General features: G+C 42.3%; 1 protein-coding gene across 1 annotated transcript; it reads left to right on the plus strand.

The window, feature by feature from the left end:
* The first annotated feature begins 3,154 nt into the window (after nt 1-3,154).
* LOC110924932 lies at nt 3,155-3,496 on the plus strand. Its single transcript, XM_022168904.1, has one exon. It carries the CDS (start codon nt 3,155-3,157, stop codon nt 3,494-3,496), a length of 342 nt encoding a protein of 113 aa, XP_022024596.1.
* Nucleotides 3,497-23,318: the final 19,822 nt, after the last annotated feature.

Raw genomic sequence — 23,318 nt, forward strand, 5'->3', positions numbered from 1 at the left:
CCCTACAACTCGACGGCAGCCCTCCCTTCATTCGAAGCCCTTGAATCGATCAAACCAATTCATTCTACATCTCGGTTAGTGTTCCATCATAGTTAGTTTGCTTAATACATGATAGTTGATGTTATGCATGATGTGATAAACTATGAATATATGATTAAATGATGTATGTTCGATTGTTGTCTCTGAATGATTGATCCGAACCCACATGATGATCACGAGATTAGTGTTTGGTTTAGAATTAGGATTTATGTGATGATATTCTTATGAATCGGATTGCATGATTTAGATCCAGAGCCTAATAGATGTAATCGGCTGTTATGATTTAATAAAGTTTGCATGATGGTTAGGGATGAATGTTAGTATTAGAATTCACTAATCTGATGATCCGGTTGAATGCTTGATTATTACTCTTGATTAGATTACAATTAGGGTGGTTTTAATATACATGATTGCTGAATTAATTGTTATTTGATCTGATCTGAAACTGCCAAACTTGTTAGCAATTGTTACGGATATAAATGAGCTGCAAATAAGGAAGTTTGTTACACACCTAGTCTCGACAAAAGTTGCGAGTCGAGAACTCACAGTCTCGACTTGAGACCGCACCTCACTCACATAAAAACAACATGACTCGAGATCATGGTTGCTGGTCTTGTTGCGACTCGAGACCATCTAGTCTCGACTAGTACATGCATGATCCGAGATCCCTTATTTGCGACTCGAGATCTTTAGGCCAACAACTCAAGACCGTACAGTCTCGAGGTCGAGACCACCAGCCCACACATCTGTATGGGCTTGCACAATATCACAGGCCCAAAAGCTTGGGCTTTGTTTGTTTACGTGATGCTACTGTTGAACTCGTATGTACTGTTAACTGCCATGATCAATACATGTATGCAACTAGTTAGAATATGTGTAGAAAACATACGTGCACTACCTGAATACGAACCTGACTTGTATGGTAACTATGTTAGGACGTGGTTGACCACAATATATAGCTTCATTGACCTTTCTGTGTAACTGCCGAGCAAACCAAGGTGAGTTCACACTTTTCCAAGGCATGGGATTCCTGGTGGGTTGGGAATAGGATTTGTATGACTACCTGTACTTTCATCTCTACTAGACTACTTACCATCGTCCTCGGTTTGGGAAGGACGCCAGTGCCAAAACCTACGTAAAACCACGTACAAATGTCCTCGGTTTGGGAAGGACACCAGTGTTAGAACCTACGTACTAATGTCCTCGGTTTGGGAAGGACACCAGCGCTAAACCTACGTATTCACTACGCACTGTCCTCGGTTAGAGAAGGGCACTTACGTAAAACCTACGTAAACTCATACTTACCGTAGTCCTCGGTTTGGGAGGGACACATATAGATACAACTAGTCTAGTACATACAACATGGGAAGCCCCCACTTATTATTGTAAAGGTTTGGAAATAAAGATACTGGGTAACGCATGGTTATGAAACGAACTTGCAATTTCTGACACGAACTCATTAACTGAACCATCAACTGTGAACTCGCTCAACTTTGTTGTTGACTCTCTGTTGCATGCCTTGCAGGACGTTAGGTACTCATGGAGCTTGCACTAGGAGGCGCAGTTTGTTGTGGAACATGGACAGTGATGCCATGCTAAAAACATTATGACATTTTAGAACTTGAGACTTATGTTTGGGTTTTCACATTTATGCTTCCGTTAAACACTTAACTATGTTTTGTTTTGAACACCTTTCGTATTGATGGGTTGAACTTTATTTATTACTTACAATGTTCAATATGATTGGTGGCTTGATCCTGGTCATGTCACGCCTCCAAGCGGTGATACTCCGCGTGTTGATTTTCGGGGTGTGACAAAAACAACTTTTCTGCCCAGATCAGGTGGTGGCGTGGCGCCACAGCAGAGCCCCTAGGTTGTGGCGTGACGCGAGGGGGTGGGTTGCAGTTTCAAAGTTTGGCAGAAATGGTCCCTGCACGTATTTAAACTTGTTTTCGACGTTTTTAACCTCCGTTAAGCCATTTTCAAGGCTCTAAAAGGTCGTCAAAGTGTAAGGGTAGATGATTGATTTTCAAAAATCGTTTTGGAAAATTGTGTTCATGTTTTGGTAATCACCTAAGGATAGGTGACGTGTATTGTTTTAAGATCTAAAAACAAGATAACTTGTGTTAGGGTCCTAGGAAGTTATAGACTAGGTCAAAACATTACTAATAACCTAATTCCCTATAACCATTGGCTCTGATACCAACTCTTCTGTCACACCCCGACCGCGTAAAACACCAAACCGCTGCGGTTTGTTGTTTTACGCGGTCGGGGTGTGACACAAAGGCTAATACTGGCCATGAATGCACTTAGATGAACATCCTAGATGAATCCAATCATCATGTACTTCCAATCTGGAATCTTACCTGAGAACAAGGTAGAGGCAAGAAAGATACAATACAAGTCAGAACACTACCAAATGTCTGATGGCATCCTCTACAGGAGGTCATACCTTGGACCACTGCTACACGGTGTAGACCCAGAAGATGCCAACTACTTAATTTGCGAGGTACACGAGGGAATTTGTGGCATTCATGCAGGTTCAAGGATGGTAGTGGCAAAAGTGATGAACGCAGGCTATTACTGGCCGCGAATGCACTTAGATGCAGTCAAAGTCTTGAGAAAGTGTAGTGGATGTCAGAGGCATGCCCCAAAAACCATGCGCCCTAAGAAAAAAACAGGTCCCCGTCACAACGGCATGGCCGTTTCAACAATGGGGAATAGACATGGTTGGTTCTTTCCTGGAAGCCCCATGAGTAGTAAAGTTTATCATAGTCGCCGTTGACTATTTTACCAAATGGGTGGAAGCGAAAGCATTGGCATCAACCACGTCTACAGTGGTTCGAAGGTTCATTTGGGAGCAAATAATATGTCATTTTGGCTTACCTTTGCGAATCATAATAGACAATGGAACAAAATTTGCTGCTGAAGACCTCCAAAATTGGTTTAAAGAACTAAACATTGAACATACCTTTTCCTCGGTGGCACACGCACAAGGAAATGGTCAAGTGGAGGCAGTGAAAAAAAGCATTGTTGATGGCATAAAAGCAAGGCTTGGTACGCAACAAAGAGGCTGGGTTGTGAATTACCCAGCATCTTTTGGGCCCACAGGACAATGCCAAAGACGAGCAACGGTGAAACCCCGTTCAGTCTAGTATACGGGTCTGAAGCAGTGATACCTGCAGAAATCGGGTTGCCATCCCCAAGAGTGCTGTCAATGAACGCCATCAACAATGAGGAGCAAAGAAGGCTGGATCTGGACCTTCTAGAGGAAAGGAGGGAGATGCCAGCAATAAATGAAGCAAAGTATAAAACGAAGCTAGAGAAGTACTACAATAGCAAGGTTCGAGTCTGCACCTTTAACCCTGGAGACTACGTCTTGAGAGACAATGAGGCATCTAATGCCGAAAGACCAGGAAAATTGGCTCCAAAAATGGGAAGGACCTTACGTTGTTGACAAGGTCCTTGGAAAGGGAGCATACAAGTTGTGCACGCTGGAAAACAAAGAAGTCCCCAGGACTTGGAACGCTCAATAGTTAAGAAATTGTTATATGTAATCGGCTAACGATGTTTCTTTTAATGTATGGAAACGCGCCAAACACAATCATCTTTAATACAAGAAGTGTTGGTTATCTTATCTTCTGTGAATTATTGTTACAACTGCATATATTACTTTAGGTATACACGAAAACATCAATGACTTAACGACAGAAAACATTGTAGACCAACAAGGCTCGTCACAACTAAGTGCACAGCCGGGTCGAATGTACGCAATAAAACCTGTCAGCCAACTATTACTTTGTACCCACCAATACATGAAAGCATCGTAGACAAGCTAAAATAAACATTGTATACCTCCAAGGCTGATAATCACCAAATGAACAGCCGGGTCAATAAAGCACAATAACCTGTTAACAATCACTTCGTACATGCGAACAAACAATAGGCATAATGACAAAATAAACATCGTAGAGTTACTTGAGCTTAGCACAACAAAGTGTAAAGCCAAGAAGACCAACACACAATAACCTATCATAGATATCATTCATTCGCGATACCTGATCAAAGCAATTGAACATATGCACATATTGTAACTGAAGCAAAATTCACACAAGCAAATTAACAATCTAAAGTTAGCTATATATAAAAAATTGTGATAGTGTACCAGCAAACACAGAAACAGCAAAGTAAATTGTTCACAAACATAACACAAATATGAAATTGTTTAAGAGTTACAAGGCCAACAGGCCCATACACGACATACAAGCCGGAAATTAAAAACACGATCAGACTTGGTGGCTCGGCCCAGCATCCACAGCCTCCGCATCCTGATATCCAAGAGCTTTCTTAAGGGTCTCCACAGCAGACCCCTTCCTGGACAATTTTTCAACAGCTCTAACAATGGCAAACTTGAGGAACTCATACTCTTGGCGTTTGGCGGCATAGTGAGCTGAGCAATCCACCTTATAAAGCTCGAAGTGATCCACCTTCTCATTGGCTGTAGCAGCAGCTCTCCCTTCACCGTAACCTTCTTTACGACCACTATCAAAAGCGGCATCACCAAGTTCAAACATATATTTTACTAGTTCATCTGATTTAACGATACGATCAGCAATCTGCAAAGATAACAAGAAGGGATATACAACATAAGAAAAGTCATAAAGAATAAGCGGAATAGTAAGGAAGCATACCAAAGGAACGCCACGCACAAGTAACCACTTGCAATCAGCCATGATTTCTTCAGCCAAAATTTCTAAAGCCTTACTTTCAGCTGTCTTCTCAGCAACAACTTTTTCCAAGTTAGCTAGCCGGTGTTCATACTCGTTTTCTCTCTTTTGATAAACAGCAACTGCACGTTCGTGCTCATCACTTTGTTTGGTATTCTCACCCTTCAACCTAACAATTTCATCACGGGCAGCTTTCAGCTCCCGGTTGGTCCGTTCACAAGCAGCTTCCCATTCCTTTTGCCGGTCAGCATTAAATTGTTTCTCTTTAGCAAGTTTTTCTTCATTATCGGCAACCCTCCAAAACATACCTTTCTTCTCGGCATTGAATGCCTCCCTCTCAGCAGCAAACTCCCTCTTAGCAGCTTCAAACTCCATTGTGTCCTCCCCCATCGCCTGCCATTCCCTCACAATTTCTTGGGTTGTGGCATAGAAGTTCACACCAGCATGAATATGATCATCTAAAAGATCCATGCGGTGGCGATTCTTTTGGAAAAGTCTCTCAGCTGGGGGGAGAGACAAAGAGTAAAATTCGCGACAAATAGGGAGATTGTCTATTCTGGAACCCTGGGTCAAAGTCCAGTGGGGATCATGAGGAAGATCATCACAGGATGGGTTGTGGCTTGTCCATGATCCACCCTGAACATGATGAAATTTCGGACCCTGTTGACTGCCGGATGCACGACCACCTTAAGAACCGTGCGCGCGTTTAGTATACACCGTGCCCTGAGGAGTAGCTTCACTTGATTCATACTCAGTCTCCACACCCTCAGCATGGACTTCATCCCTCCTAGAACCAGCAACAATGTTCTCAACCACTCTCTCCGTCCGATCAACCTCAACATCATCCTCTTAACCTTCCCCTTCGGGCCAGGATGGGGAGGAGATAAATCAAGGGGCTTGGAAGGAAGAGATGCAGGTGGAGTAATTTTCAAAATGTCGATCTTAGGCCCAGAACGCGCAGATTTTGAAGATGCTGCAACAAAGCATAAAGAGTCAAAAGAAGTTAGACAAGACTCAAAATATACACAAAGGAAGAGATCGTACCTCATGGTGCAGAAGAAGACTTGAATATTTTTTCCAAATGATTGCCAGTATTCTTGCTAAACACACCTAAGTCAATCTCTAACTCAAAATATACACAAAGGAAGAGATCGTACCTCGTGGCGTCATCATCAGGGTCACGGGATTGTCGTTTGACTCCTGCATCTAAACCAGATAGTGTGTCAGACACGAAAACATAGTCCAAGAAAGAGGAGTTAGAAGGACGCATATGAGGTGTCTCAGCAACCGGCTCCTCATCCTTCTTTCCCTCAGTCTTCTCCTTTTTCTTGTTCCTCCTAGCCTCCACTTGCTCAGCAACACCAGCCTATAGATCCACAACAAGAGTATCAACGCCCTCAACAGCAGGTTCTTGAGTAGCCCCTCATTGTGGACCTGCACGCGCGGAACGGTGAATTAGATCTTGATATGAGCCAACAGACTCCTCACTCGAAAGGAGTATAGGCTCCTCTCGAGTAAGAGTAGGATCAACGTCAGTTTCATCTTCACCATCATCACCTAAAACAACATTAGCATAGGTCTCCATGCTTTCACATGAAGGGTGCAAGAAATTATCCATTATTTGATCAACCACAAGGGTCTGCCCTCAGGTAAAGCAGCAACAACCATGGCACCACCAACTTTGGGAAACTATACCCTGTTGCAAGACACAAAAGAATGTGAAGAGACAGAAAATAGAAGCAAATAACAATGTAGTTAAATAAAAAGTAATACCTTTCCCTTTGTATCCATAAACTGGAAAACCCTAGGGTTCTGAGGGGCCCATAACATGCTCATCCCAGCCGCCACCAAGGCTCTCTCTTCCAGTTGAATAATCGGATCAACCTTCTGGGTTAAAGTAGTATACCAATCTTGCTCAGTGTAAGATACTGAAACATTCACCCGTGGGACACCCTCACTCTCAGATCGGTAGTGCATGTCAATCGGAATGACACCCCGACGAATGTAGAAGAATTTTTTGCTTCGAATCATGAAAGCTCTTGGGAGGATCTCGGCTACAAGGTTTGACTCCACCAGTGCGGGAGTTGAAAGAGTAGAAGCCACCAGTATAAGTGACAAAATAAAAGACATTGAACTTCTCAAACGTCAGTTCAACGCGATTAGCCCGACAAATAAACTCAAAATGAGTGAGGCGAGGTAACCCCAGGGAATTTATCCGGGAAATATGCAAACCATAACTCGTCAACACCTCTCCAATGAACGTTGACATTGGCAAACAGAAGTTCCCCTCTCAAAAGAACTCGGCATATAACGTCATATACCCCGGAGGAGCGTCAAGTGTAGTAGAATTGGGTGTTGGGAACTGGACTCCCCAATCAGAGGAGAAGCCAAAATTCTGAACCAAGTTGTTCAGTTCATCTTCCCTCCAGTTGATCTCCGCTTGATTCGAACCCAGAGGATTTTTGGGTTTGTATTTTCTCTTTCTGGTAGCGGCAGACTTCGTACCGGTAGACATGCTTGGAAAACTAGAGATGAAAGAAGAACTTGAAAGAAGATTTGAAGAGAAAAATGGAGTTTGAAATATGAAAGAGGAGATAAAAGTGGCGATCTGTTGGAAACCGCCTGGTATTTATACCCATCGCATTTAATGCGATGGGTAGTGGATCGTCAGGAAGGCAAAAAGACATCCAATCAGATACTGACACGTCAGGAGAGAGAAGAAGAGACGCCGCCTCTTTAGGGCATGTGGCCATCACGCGCCTGAAAACGACGAAAAACGTGCCTGACACCCTGGAAAAAGCAACTGTGCAAATCTCTGACAAGACAACCACCTCATACGGAACATCAGTCACAATCAAACGTCACAATCTCCACAAAGATAAAAAAAAATAAAAAACTTCCCTTAGAAGAAACCTCCAAGTAAATCTTCATACGCCATGCGCTATTTTGGCTCAATTTTGCAAGTCATTTTCATGCGCCATGCACTATTTTGGCTCAAATTTGCAAGTCATCTTCATGCGCCATGCGCTATTTTGGCTCAAAATAGCAAGTCGCCTTCATACGCTATGCGTTATTTTGGCTCAATTTTGTAAGCCATCTTCATCCGCCATGCGCTATTTTGGCTGAAATTTGCAAGTCATCTTCATGTGCCATGCGCTATTTTGGCTTAAAAGCGGAAGTCGCCTTCATGCGCTATACGCTATTTTGGCACAAAATCACAACTCACCTCCATGCATCATGCACTATTTGGCTCAAAATCGCAAGTCACCATGATGTGCCATGCGCTATTTTGGCTCAAGTTTGGAAGACCATCACCTCGCGCCACGCGCTGTTCTGACTCAAGATCACATGCCATTACCATGTGATGTACGCCATTTTAGGTCAACTCGGAACGCTATAGAACACACGCGGTAAAATATAAAACTCAAAGAAAACCAAACAATAACACTACAACCCTTATGAGTCTAGAATCCCTCCAAGACGATAAACTCAACTAGAAGGCCCACTGGACTGGGGGACTTGAAGAGGTATGGTCCCAAGTCCATGAACACATGGCAGGGACCACACCACCTTTTATCCAACATGGTGCCTACATCAGCAAACCGCATCCAGAAGCTTCTAGAAGCTTCTGGAAGAAATAGCAGGTGACACCAAAGATGCTCTTCCAGACAAAAAGGATAATACGTGTCACCAATAGTAGGACGCCACCCGGACCTTCAACATAATCCTAGGTTAGGCCGACAGCTGCTGATATAATTCTCCTATCTGGACAAATAACGGCGTGCCACGTCATCCACTACTCTGAGTACAACAGAGGAGACTAAGAGGATATTCCTCTTGGTCGGAGAGTTGGCACCCGGTAGTAGCTGGCAAGGTCTCTCCTCCCTCCTTCATCCTTCGGCTATAAATAGGTCACTCCTCCTTCAGGTTTAACACCCTGCTCTCTCTACATTTCACCTACAACACATACTATTTTCTCCTCAGAACAGTACTTATTCTCACGCCAGAGGGTGGTCACAAGGAGAACCCCCCTATTCCCCTCCTTGTGGCTAGTCACCGGTGTTCTGCTTTGCAGGAAGCTAGCAGTCGGCGAGTGGAGAAAGAGATTGAACCCCACACACAAGACGACCCAGCTGGTTAGCCTAAGTGTTAACCAGTGTTTCATCACTCGTCAAACAACAACAATCAGCACCTGCAACTATATTCTTTCAGTCGACAACATACTATTGCTCAAACAAGATCTGAACTTTTTTGTTGTCTATGAATCAGCACTCTTTCTTTTTCGATGAACAAAACTAACTCAGATCTTGAATATTTTCGGTTTCAGACGGTACACAAAAAAAAACCAATCTAATAACTTCAAATCTGAAAATTCATCCGTATCCTAATTTTTCTTTTAAAACAATCTGAAATCGATGTATTATGTTTGAAAAATTCAAAATCTCAACAGAAAATCACCAAATCAGTTCAAAATGTATGAAACTTCAAACGAAAATCATCGAAACACACCGAAAATCAACCGAATCAGTCCGTAAATGATCTAAAACCAACAGAAATGTTCAAACTCAATCCGATATACACCAAAACTATCCGAAATCAACCAAAATCTGATTCGATTTCGCCGTAATGTACTGAAACTTGTCCATTTCAACACACGATTACACACAGAACTTCTGTAGCTCTGATACCTCTTGTGAGTACAGGATCGGATTATAAACAATCACTAGTTCTGCAGTGGATTCGATCTAACGTATGGAATCTGTTAAATCGAACCGTAATCGTGCGCGAAAACATAAATAATAGTCGTTTTATTACCGAACAAACGACAACCGGACAGAGTTTCGACTCGATCTACATACACGACACTCGAAATCTAAGATACGTGGCCAAACCGAGAGTGTTGTTGATTTAGATGATGAACTTGAAGAACTCTTGAAGTGGAGCTTTGGTTCGGATGAGTGTTCTCTGATATGTTATTACGTCCGGATGGATGATAGGGTATTTATGTGACAACCCTCACTAAACCAGGTATCCGTACGACTTAATTAACTATTAATTGCTGCTTAATTACTGTGCTTAAACTGAGATTACTGATGAACTGCTACTTGACTGTTGATACTTGTACATATTTGCATCATACTTTGATTTCCGTCACTACATTATTTACTTACTGAACTTTAGTGACAAACGTGATGCACAAAAGCACAGTAGCATTTGAACGGATAACCTATTGAACATGCTGATAAAGCCAGCATCAGGCAGACACTGCCTCTAAAGGCCTGTATGAGCCAGAAATATTTTACTACACCCAGAGTGTGTGTAGGGATACAAGGGTTGTAGAACTGCGTCTCTAGGAATAAGATACAGAGATTGGATGTGCCTAAAACGTACTCTAAGCACGAAACACAGCACTTTTATTAACATACTAGCTTTTAGCTAACTAATAAAGTGCCAAAACATGAGGAAATATTCCTAACACTTTGCAGAATAAGATGTGTCACTAAAAATATTATTAACGACGCTTAAAAGATTACTTAAGCACTTTAACGGATTACTATTCAACCGAACAACCGGACTATACCCGGAACATAAAAATATTGCCAGAAATATTATTGGTCTTTTTCTGAGCCAGTTAGGGTCCCTGATTACCCTAACACTCGCTTTATAACGCATCATACAACTAACGGGGTTAATCCCTAAAGTTAACCTACTTAACTAAACTAAACACTAACTGAACGATTGAAAACGAACTGGATACCCCCCCCCCTCAATGGAATCGGCCAACTAGAGGAGACAAGGGAGTACAACTTTTGATTATTAAATTGTTTATGTCTAATATCTAGAAGACATAAGATCCGTTGGACGATGATCATAATTTTCTCTATAAATACCCAACTTTAACCTTAGAGATTAAACATTTCACTTAATCACCAAACTCTCTCCTCTCTCTTGCCCTCCCACTCACGGCCGAACCTCCATCCATCCACCCATCCATTTTCGAATTCCATCTTTCATATTCCAAGTATCTACAAGCCTTACGGGTCACGTATTAGGAAGCTTGGAGCAAGCGGAAGTGGAAGGACCTCGTTACTTAGCTTTTATCCACCATATTTTCGCCTAGATTCTTCCCTAGCCCCGAGCTAGAGGTATAATGTTTAAAACTCACTCTCGAACGTATCTAAAGTGGTTAATATGAGTTATAACGGTTAAAAGTCGGAAACATGCGTTTTGAATCTCTAAAGTCTACTAAAACATGAATTTTGTTGGATAAAAGGTCATGTCTTGTGTAAAAGTTGTAGTATTTGAATATGTTGGTTATTGAGGCCCGATCTACGTTGTGGTGGCTCTTATCATCGTTTAACCCGACTTTGTTAAGATCATAGATCTTGACATAGGCTTGTTTCTATCGGTACGAGGGTTAAAAGGTGAAACTCCACCACACGAGAAACATGAACTTGTGTAAAAGTATTATTACTAGTAAAATGGTGTTTAAAACTAGCGGATTTTACAAACCGCAAGTGTCGAGAAAATCATGTTTTATAAAATTCGGGTGACATACTAACAAAGGTGATTTTACAAACCGCAAGTGTATAAACACTTGTGAAATAAGAAGTTTCGACAAGATAACAATCTTTGAGAAAGATGACGGGAAGTTGTAAAGGATGATTTATTCTAAAAACGGGGTTTTTACAAGATTAAACTATTTTATACAAAGATCCACCAAATATAACGGGATCTACACTATAGTTTTCAGAAAAACTACAAGTTCATGTAATAATGCGATTTTACATACTTGCCGACTAGTTTGATGTGTTAAGGCAAGTTTGATGTGTTGAAACTAGTTTGATGTGTCGAAAATTGTTTGATTGATTTAAAGAAGTGTTGAAGTGATTTTGTAAAAGAAAATGATACGCTTGAAAGCGTGGCCACCTCCAGTTACAGGGGAAACTCTGGCGAAATTTTTTCTAAAATCTAACACTTAGAATTATTTACAAGTGTTAGAACTATTTTTGATATATTTTCAAAATATATTTCGCCATGACTTTATTTATTAAATAATCGGAGGTGGGATTTTCACAAAACTAAACGTGATAAATATTTATTCGATAAATATATTTTTCACCACACTGATTATGATTATTTTGTGAAAATACATAAATATTATTTTTAGAATAAAAATAATATTTACCAACGATAACGAACCCAAAATAATACAAACGCTTACACGACAAACATATAAGTTACAACGGTAATTACTATTACCACACGATCGCTAAAACGTAACTTACGCTTTATACGGAAATATTCATTAACGCGTATTTTGTCAACGTATTATTTTGGAAAGTATTATATGAAGGGAAATATAATATTTTTGAGAAAAATACTTATATTTTGGAATGAGAAGTAAAAATATATTAAGTGGGACTTAATGAGATGATACAAATACACATGTATTAAATCCCCCATCCTTGGGAAGGAGACTAAACTACCAAGTATATACAAGGAACGGTTGTCTAACTGTTTCCCGAAACTTAAACTATAAAGCTATGGCACGGCCATCCATCTAATAGAATTAGCACATGTAGGTCGTTGCACAGCTTTCGGACATTTGGAGTACTTGGTATAGCGACGCACTGACTGTGAGTTCATGTCCCCCTTTTCTCATAACTGTTTTCAGTTTTCTAAACTGCGGGGGTGAAATACATGTTACTATGATTATGAATATTTCTTACATGGTATGGTCAGCTAAGGAAGGAACTGTTAGGTTATGTGATTTGGGTAGGTGAAACCTTAAGAACATTAGTCCTCGTAGTACGATCGAGGGATACAAGTGATAGGCCTATTTGAGCATAACAAACCCCACCCATGCGCCCTAAGGTTGGACCATGTGGTGACCTTGTCTTAACACCACCCATGCGCCCGCAGGTTGGACCATGTGGTGACCTTATCGTAACACGACCCATGCGCCCGCAGGTTGGACCATGTGGTGACCTTGTCGTAACCCCACCCATGCGCCCGCAGGTTGGACCATGTGGTGACCTTGTCCTATCCCCTCCCATGCGCCCGCAGGTTGGACCATGTGGTTACACATTAACTGATATGTTTCCTTATTTGCTTTCATACCAGAGTTTACAAAATATTCACACTTACAATGGTTATAAAGGTTTATTCGCGCGCACATACTAAACACATGAACTCGCTCAACATTATTGTTGATTTTTCAACTTACATGTATTTCAGGGAATTAAAGGATCTGGCACGGTATGGCACGTTTTCCCGCTGCACTAGTTTCCGAGGTCATCCGGGGTTTAGGGAATGTGACTCTTTCCTGGACAAGTCACAGTCCTTAAACTGTGTTTATGTTTTTTTTCTTTCTTTGCTTGTTGAACAAGATTATGGTTGTTAGGGTGTATTCCCGTTAAAACAATGGTATTGTATTTGGTTTTCAAAACTTAATGGATGATCTTGCATGTTTTTAATTCATATAGCTTTGTTATGATTAAGCTATGATATTAAGAAGTCACACCAAATTAACCACGCTTCCGCAAAGCCAGGGTGTGATAGCTTGGTATCAGAGCTCTGATCATAGCGAACTAGGATTCTTTCTCGAGTCTAGACTATGATCACTAGGGCTCTCACGAAAACATTTTTACTGCATACCACTTAAGTCCAGATCCAAAACGTTTTTACAAACACATGTTGAGCACATTTTATTATTTTAGGCTCAGTCTTGGAGGCTGAGGCTCGGTCTTGGAGGCTGAGGCACGATCTTAGAGATCGAGGTAGATGGCTAGTGAGACTAGGAAGAGTAGGCTCAGTCATGAAGGCTGAGGCTCGGTCATGGAGGCCGAGGCTCGATCTAGGAGGTCGAGGTGGATGATAGAGCAGTCTTAGAGACTGGAAGGAATTTGGCTAGTGGGACTAGGAATATCAGTCTGGGAGGCTGGGAGGCTAGTGGGACTAGGAGAATTATTTGATTGCTTATTGCTGACTAACATGTTTATATGTGGATGTGATTGATTGTTATACGTATATGTGTTTATGTTACAAACGCCATGCTTTCATCCTGTACTAGAAAGATGGACACTACGAATCCCATGGCCATAGCATCAGACGACATAGTACATCGAAGCACGAGGTGCACATTTCCGATACTACCGGCACAGACAATGACGACATTCAGCCCTTTGCGCTGCCTAAAGTCGTAGCAGAGCCTACTGATGGCCATCTTGTTGGAAATTTGCCACTCACGGTGATCCCTGCTCCTGTGCCCCCTTGCCGCTTATCCCATTGTTGATATGCCCCGACGTGGCCTCTGACGACGATAACGATCTAACTAGAGGAGGACCCATTCAAGGGCGAGGCCCTATTGCTGCTGGTATTAGCCTACTGCTTGCGGACGCTCCTGCAGGGGAAACTCATGCCCATTCCCCTGTCCCGGACTCATTTGAGTTCCTGACATCCGCATTTTCGCATATACAGGGAGTGCAGCACCATTCACACGACGCTGACCCTGGTACGGCATCATCAGCTGCACCGGTTCCCGCACGCAGCTTTGAGTTTAATCACAGTATTGAGGGTGATCTTGTTCTTCCACCCGGTTTTGATCCAGACCATGACCTTGAGTTCATACACTTAGACCCTTGGAGGATCCTGAAACCCTCTATGATGGTTGATCCAGCTGATTTTGAGATGGGGTTGGTTGATCCGGAGCCAGCCGTGGCCCTTGAGCCAGGCGTTGCTCCTAACACCGCATTGGAGCATGACCCTATTCATGCCGATGCACCTGCTGTTGCTCCTTGATTGGTCATCTGCTTGGACGAGAGAAAATTTGGGGTAACTATGCAAGACAATTTATTATTACGGGGGCCCACGTAATAACGACTTGTAGTGCACAGAAATCCTGGGGGACTCTGCGGGTCAAGCTAATGAAAACCAATGTGGCAGGAAATAACTCGAACACGAATGGCCAAGGCGATGAAGCCTCGAGTTCATCCTATTTCAAGCAACAAGCCAAATTGGCAAGCCTATGTGAAGGCTCAGTAATTTATTTCCCCATCCATACATTGAGTATATTTACGTATACAATTAGGTGAGTACATGATGGCTTATGGTGCTATGTATCTCATAAACAATTGGGAAGTTGTCTAACCCACTTCATGCCATTTCGGCAGAAGAGAATGCCACCCAGGCATGACACAAACACCAGTATGTTGCCAAGGATAGAAGCCGAGCTACAAAAACGCATCTCACAGGCAATTGCATGACATGAAGCTCTCCGCTTTTAGCACAGCAATGGCACTACTGGAAATAACCCCCCCCCCCCCCCCCCCCCCCGCTGACTGCACCTATAAGCAGCACCTAAACTACAAGCCTTTGAACTTCGACGTAACAGGAGGCGCTGTTACATTTGTTCGTTGGTCCGAAAATATTGACTTCATACCAAGAATGACTAATTGTTCATCCCAATCGAGTGTTACCTTTACCTCGGGGTCATTTCTAGATGGCACACTCCCATGGTGGGACCATCAGGGTCAGGCCATGGAACAGAATGCTGCCTATGCACTGAGCTGGGACGAGCTCAAGGAAATGATTAAGGAGAAATATGGTTCTAAGACTAGAATAACAGAAGCTTGAGATGGAGTCCTGGAATTTGAAAATGGACGAGTCAGAGATTCCTGAACATGACCAGCGATCGCACGACTTGCCAAGGGTCGTCACCTACTAAGTCATTGATGTTGTATGATACAGTTGGGTACCTGTAAACCTTACATTTTGGTCTCGATCTATGGTAATGAAATCGAAGTGATCTATTGTTTATATTCTATAACATGAGATGTTACGTGATTGATTTATTGATAACATGAGATGTTATGTGTTGATATTGTTGTATACTTACGCACATTATACTTACTATGACCTGACCCATACGATCATCATAGGAAGATGCCTCCAAAACGGGATGTACGCATACCCACCAATGAGGCGGAACTTCAGGGAATCATTGCTGCAGTCATCGCACAATACGAGGCCCATCACTCCGAGCGCAACGGAGGTACCTCAGGAGATAACCCACCCAACGGCTGCACCTACAAGCAGTTCTTAGGCTGCCAGCCCCTACATTTCAATGGAACTGGGGGTGCCGTAGCCTTCGTACGCTGGATTGAGGAGACGGACACTGTTTTGCGTGCGAGCAAATGCGCCCCAAGGGATCAGGTCACGTACATTTCCGGGCTGTTCCGAGACGGGGCTCTGTCATGGTGGAAACTTCAGGTTCAGACAATGGGCGAGGCTGCTGCGTATGCTCTATCGTGGGACGAACTGAAAGAGCTAATGCATAAAAAGTACTGTTCGAGAACAGAAAGCCAGAAGGTAGAAACTGAGTTCTGGAACTTGAAGATGGAAGGTCCAAAAATAGCTGAGTATGTGGAGAAGTTCCAAGTTCTATCGCGTATCGTTCCTTACATGGTAGATCCGGAGTTTAAAAGGATTGAGCGTTTCATTTGGGGATTGGCACCCCAAATCATGAGCATGGTAACGGCATCAAAGCCTGCCACAATCTCTGAGGCCATCAATCTAAGTGTAGCCCTGACGGAAGAGGCAATCAGGATGGACAAATTTTCAGCCTCTGAGGAGAAGAAGGGGACTCATGTAGAGTCATCTGGGAACAACAAGAGGAAGTTGGCGAATTTCAAACAGGGTACCCAGTCGAGTAGCGACGACAAGGCCAAAAAGAGAAAAGAGTACACGGGTATTCTACCAAAGTGCGACAACTGTCGACGTCCCCATAACGGGCGGTGTAGATATGGAAAATGTGGTAACTGTGGTAAGGTGGGACATGTCAAGGAAACATGCCGGCAAGGTACTGAACATGGAAATAGAGGTCAAGATGGTAACGGAAATCGCGGAGGAAATCACAACGACAACAACTATCAAGGCAGGGATGGTGACGATCAAGGCTGTGGCCAAGAATGTTTTAATTGTGGTGATGTGGGGCATTTCAGGAAGTATTGCCCTAAGAACACTCAGGCACGTGGATGAAAGCTCAACAGCGGGGATATAATCCAAGCATGGATATCGGTACGTCTCATAATAGTCAATGTTACGCTCTATTTGACAGTATTGTCAAATTTTAGCTTCAGGAAATATAGTTGTTTTAGTAGTAAGTAACCTAGATACCCAGTTCTCGATAAAACAAGCCTAACGGAAGCTTCGATGTGATAATTGGGATGGACTAGTTGTCGAACAACCCAGCGGAGATTGTCAGCCGCACCCCGACGACGAACGGAGAAATGATAGTGATTCATGGAGCAGGATACGCTCCTACGGATCATCAGGCAGAGAAGAACCAAAACCCGAAGACATCTCTGTGATTGGAGAATACCCCGAAGTCTTCCTCGAAGACTTGCCGGAATCGTCTCCTCAACGATTAGTCGAATCCCGCGTCAATTTAATTCCAGGCACTACATCCGTAGTCAATGCATCGTAGCGACTTACATTTCCGGAGATGCAAGGATTGACAGAGAAGTTTTAGCAATAGGTAGAGAAGGAAGATAACAGACCAAAATTCCCTTTTGGGGTAACCCCATTACTACTCGTCAAAGAGAAGGATGATGATTTTCAAATGAACATCATCTACCGGGAGCGGAACAAGCTAACGATCAAAAATAGATACCCTCTGCCAAGGATTGATGATCTGTTTGATCAACTGCAAGGTTCGAGCTTTTACTCAAAGATCGACTTGCGATCTGGATACCATCAACTAAGGATACAAGAGGAAAGTATCCCGAAGACAGCCTTCAGAACTCGTTATGGACACTACGAGGTCCTTGTTATGCTGTTTGGTTGACAACGCACCTGCAGTGTTTATGGACTTGATAAATAGAGTTTGCAAGTCGTACTTGGACAAATTCGCGATTGTGTTATCAACGACATCTTGACTTATTCAAGAACAAAGGCTGAGCACGAACAGCATCTAAGAGCTATTTTGGAACTGCTAAAGAAAGAGCAGCTGTATGCCAAATCCTCTAAGTGCGAGTTTTGGCTACACGAAGTCCAATTCCTTGGGCACGTGGTAAATGGAGATGGCATCCACGTGGATCCAACCAAGATCAAGGCGATCAAGGATTGGGAAACGCCAAAGACGCCAACCGAGATTCGGCAATTCTTGGGTTTGGCTGGCTATTATCGAAGGTTCATCGAGAACTTTTCAAAGATCGCTCAACCATTGACGCTCCTCACGCAGAAGGATAAGAAGTTTGATTGGGGAATCAAACAGGAGGAAGCATTTCAGATATTGAAAGGTAAGCTTTGTAACGCGCCAATCCTAGCTCTACCGGAAGGTACCGATGATTTTGTGGTATACTGCGACGCATCGCGTCAAGGATTGGGTGGTGTGTTGATGCGACGCCAAAAGGTTATTGCCTATGCGTCACGTCAGCTGAAAGTGCACGAAAAGAACTATACCACGCATGATTTGGAGCTAGGCGTAGTGGTTTTGCTTTGAAGATCTGGAGACACTACCTTTATGGTACGAAGTGTACGATCTTTACAGATCACAAGAGCCTCCAGCATATATTCAACCAGAAGGAGTTGAATATGAGGCAAAGACGAAGGGTTGAGTTGTTGAACGACTACGACTGCAAGATAAAGTATCATCCAGGGAGGCGAATGTGGTCGCCGATGCCCTAAGTCGTAAAGAAAGAATCAAGCCCATAAGGGTTAGAGCTTTGGAAATGATTATTCAAACCGATCTTTCCTCGCGCATTCGTGCAGCGCAGCAAGAAGCTCCCAAGGAAAGAAACCTTGCAGAAGAGTATCTCCGTGGGATGGAGAAGTTGTTGGTACCAAACAAGGAAGGAACGTTGTGTTTTGAGAAAAGGATTTGGGTTCCTTTGTTTGGTGGTTTAAGGAAGGTTATTTTCGATGAAGCTCACAAGTTACAGTACTCTATCCACCCTGGAGCGGATAAGATGTACCAGGATCTTAAAGATTATTATTGGTGGCCTAGGATGAAAGGCGATGTTGCTGTTTATGTGAGCAAATGTTTAACATGTGCCAAGGTTAAGGCAGAATACCAGAAGCCTTCGGGACTTCTGCAGCAACCAGAGATTCCCAAGTGGAAATGGGAACAAATCTCCATGGATTTTATTACGAAGTTGCCAAGAACGCCAAGAGGCCATGACACTATTTGGGTAATAGTGGACCGCTTAACGAAGTCAGCACACTTCCTACCGATCCGAGAGAAGGATAATACGAGCAAACTGGCCGAAATTTACATGAGAGAGATTGTTACACGCCATGGAGTACCTCTCTCAATCATCTCCGATAGAGACGGAAGGTTCGTATCGAGGATATGACAATCCTTCCAGGAAGCTTTTGGCTCAAAGTTGAATCTGAGCACCGCGTTTCACCCGCAGACCGACGGTCAAAGCGAGCGGACGATTCAGACATTGGAAGACATGCTGAGAGCATGTGTGATGGATTTGGGCGGTAGCTGGGATAAACATTTGCCTCTGGTTGAGTTTTCATACAACAACAGCTACCACACCAGTATTGGTGCCGCGCCATTCGAAGCTTTATATGGGCGCAAGTGCAGATCACCACTTTGTTGGGCTGACGCAGGTGATAGACAATTGGTTGGTCCTGAAATGGTACAGGAAACCACAGATAAGATCGCACATATACGGGACCGCGTCAGTGCGGCTCGTGACAGGCAGAAAGCCTACGGATCGAAGCAGGAAACCTCTAGAGTTTGAGGTTGGTGAGATGGTTTTGTTGAAGGTATCACCCTGGAAGGGTGTGGCACGCTTCGGGAAACGTGGAAAGTTGAATCCGGGGTATATTGGACCGTTCAAGATCTTGGAGATAATCGGGATAGTAGCATACAAGTTGGACCTACCTGCCGAACTAAATGGTGTGCACGATACATTTCATGTATCCAATCTGAAGAGAAGTCCAACGCAAGTTACCGTTGCCATTCCCACCGACGAAATTCATGTTGACGACACGCTCCATTTCGTTGAAGAACCTGTTGAGGTCACGGATTGGAAAGTAAACAAGACCCGCTGGAGCAGTGTCAAGCTCGTCAAAGTTCGTTGGAATGCTAGACATGGTCCTGAATTCACCTGGGAGCGTGAGGACCGAATGAAAGAGAGATACCCCCACCTATTTCCAGAGAACCCTGCTTCTACAAGCAGAACTTAAAATTTCGGGACGAAATTTTTCTAACGGGGGGAGAATGTGACAACCCTCACTAAACCAGGTATCCGTACGACTTAATTAACTATTAATTGCTGCTTAATTACTGTGCTTAAACTGAGATTGCTGATGAACTGCTACTTGACTGTTGATACTTGTACATATCTGCATCATACTTTGATTTCCGTCACTACATTATTTACTTACTGAACTTTAGTGACAAACGTGATGCACAAAAGCACAGTAGCATTTGAACGGATAACCTATTGAACATGCTGATAAAGCCAGCATCAGGCAGACACTGCCTCTAAAGGCCTGTATGAGCCAGAAATATTTTACTACACCCAGAGTGTGTGTAGGGATACAAGGGTTGTAGAACTGCGTCTCTAGGAATAAGATACAGAGATTGGATGTGCCTAAAACGTACTCTAAGCACGAAACACAGCACTTTTATTAACATACTAGCTTTTAGCTAACTAATAAAGTGCCAAAACATGAGGAAATATTCCTGACACATTGCAGAATAAGATGTGTCACTAAAAATATTATTAACGACGCTTAAAAGATTACTTAAGCACTTTAACGGATTACTATCCAACCGAACAACCGGACTATACCCGGAACATAAAAATATTGCCAGAAATATTATTGGTCTTTTTCTGAGCCAGTTAGGGTCCCTGATTACCCTAACACTCGCTTTATAACGCATCATACAACTAACGGGGTTAATCCCTAAAGTTAACCTACTTAACTAAACTAAACACTAACTGAACGATTGAAAACGAACTGGATACCCCCCCCCTCAATGGAATCGGCCAACTAGAGGAGACAAGGGAGTACAACTTTTGATTATTAAATTGTTTATGTCTAATATCTAGAAGACATAAGATCCGTTGGACGATGATCATAATTTTCTCTATAAATACCCAACTTTAACCTTAGAGATTAAACACTTCACTTAATCACCAAACTCTCTCCTCTCTCTTGCCCTCCCACTCACGACCGAACCTCCATCCATCCACCCATCCATTTTCGAATTCCATCTTTCCCATTCCAAGTATCTACAAGCCTTACGGGTCACGTATTAGGAAGCTTGGAGCAAGCGGAAGTGGAAGGACCTCGTTACTTAGCTTTTATCCACCACATTTTCGCCTAGATTCTTCCCTAGCCCCGAGCTAGAGGTATAATGTTTAAAACTCACTCTCGAACGTATCTAAAGTGGTTAATATGAGTTATAACGGTTAAAAGTCGGAAACATGCGTTTTGAATCTCTAAAGTCTACTAAAACATGAATTTTGTTGGATAAAAGGTCATGTCTTGTGTAAAAGTTGTAGTATTTGAATATGTTGGTTATTGAGGCCCGATCTACCTTGTGGTGGCTCTTATCATCGTTTAACCCGACTTTGTTAAGATCATAGATCTTGACATAAGCTTGTTTCTATCGGTACGAGGGTTAAAAGGTGAAACTCCACCACACGAGAAACATGAACTTGTGTAAAAGTATTATTACTAGTAAAATGGTGTTTAAAACTAGCGGATTTACGTATCCGCAAGTGGTATTTTCGTAGAACCAAGTGTCGAGAAAATCATGTTTTATAAAAGTCGGGTGACATACTAACAAAGGTGATTTTACAAACCACAAGTGTATAAACACTTGTGAAATAAGAAGTTTCGACAAGATAACAATCTTTGAGAAAGATGACGGGAAGTTGTAAAGGATGATTTATTCTAAAAACGGGGTTTTTACAAGATTAAACTATTTTATACAAAGATCCACCAAATATAACGGGATCTACACTATAGTTTTCGGAAAAACTACAAGTTCATGTAATAATGCGATTTTACATACTTGCCGACTAGTTTGATGTGTTAAGGCAAGTTTGATGTGTTGAAACTAGTTTGATGTGTCGAAAATTGTTTGATTGATTTAAAGAAGTGTTGAAGTGATTTTGTAAAAGAAAATGATACGCTTGAAAGCGTGGCCACCTCCAGTTACAGGGGAAACTCTGGCGAAATTTTTTCTAAAATCTAACACTTAGAATTATTTACAAGTGTTAGAACTATTTTTGATATATTTTCAAAATATATTTCGCCATGACTTTATTTATTAAATAATCGGAGGTGGGATTTTCACAAAACTAAACGTGATAAATATTTATTCGATAAATATATTTTTCACCACATTGATTATGATTATTTTGTGAAAATACATAAATATTATTTTTAGAATAAAAATAATATTTACCAACGATAACGAACCCAAAATAATACAAACGCTTACACGACAAACATATAAGTTACAACGGTAATTACTATTACCACACGATCGCTAAAACGTAACTTACGCTTTATACGGAAATATTCATTAACGCGTATTTTGTCAACGTATTATTTTGGAAAGTATTATATGAAGGGAAATATAATATTTTTGAGAAAAATACTTATATTTTGGAATGAGAAGTAAAAATATATTAAGTGGGACTTAATGAGATGATACAAATACACATGTATTAAATCCCCCATCCTTGGGAAGGAGACTAAACTACCAAGTATATACAAGGAACGATTGTCTAACTGTTTCCCGAAACTTAAACTATAAAGCTGAGGCACGGCCATCCGTCTAATAGAATTAGCACATGTAGGTCGTTGCACAACTTTCGGACATTTGGAGTACTTGGTGTAGCGACGCACTGACTGTGAGTTCATGTCCCCCTTTTCTCATAACTGTTTTCAGTTTTCTAAACTGCGGGGGTGAAATACATGTTACTATGATTATGAATATTTCTTACATGGTGTGGTCAGCTAAGGAAGGAACTGTTAGGTTATGTGATTTGGGTAGGTGAAACCTTAAGAACATTAGTCCTCGTAGTACGATCGAGGGATACAAGTGATAGGCCTATTTGAGCATAACAAACCCCACCCATGCGCCCTAAGGTTGGACCATGTGGTGACCTTGTCTTAACACCACCCATGCGCCCGCAGGTTGGACCATGTGGTGACCTTATCGTAACACCACCCATGCGCCCGCAGGTTGGACCATGTGGTGACCTTGTCGTAACCCCACCCATGCGCCCGCAGGTTGGACCATGTGGTGACCTTGTCCTATCCCCTCCCATGCGCCCGCAGGTTGGACCATGTGGTTACACATTAACTGATATGTTTCCTTATTTGCTTTCATACCAGAGTTTACAAAATATTCACACTTACAATGGTTATAAAGGTTTATTCGCGCGCACATACTAAGCACATGAACTCACTCAACATTATTGTTGATTTTTCAACTTACATGTATTTCAGGGAATTAAAGGATCTGGCACGGTATGGCACGTTTTCCCGCTGCACTAGTTTCCG

This window comes from Helianthus annuus, chromosome 14 (assembly GCF_002127325.2).
Source record: "Helianthus annuus cultivar XRQ/B chromosome 14, HanXRQr2.0-SUNRISE, whole genome shotgun sequence".
NCBI lineage: Eukaryota > Viridiplantae > Streptophyta > Magnoliopsida > Asterales > Asteraceae > Helianthus > Helianthus annuus.

Excerpts from the sequence above, each read along its gene's own strand:
- LOC110924932 (XM_022168904.1), top strand. The coding sequence starts at position 3,155 with ATGCCAAAGACGAGCAACGGTGAAACCCCGTTCAGTCTAGTATACGGG.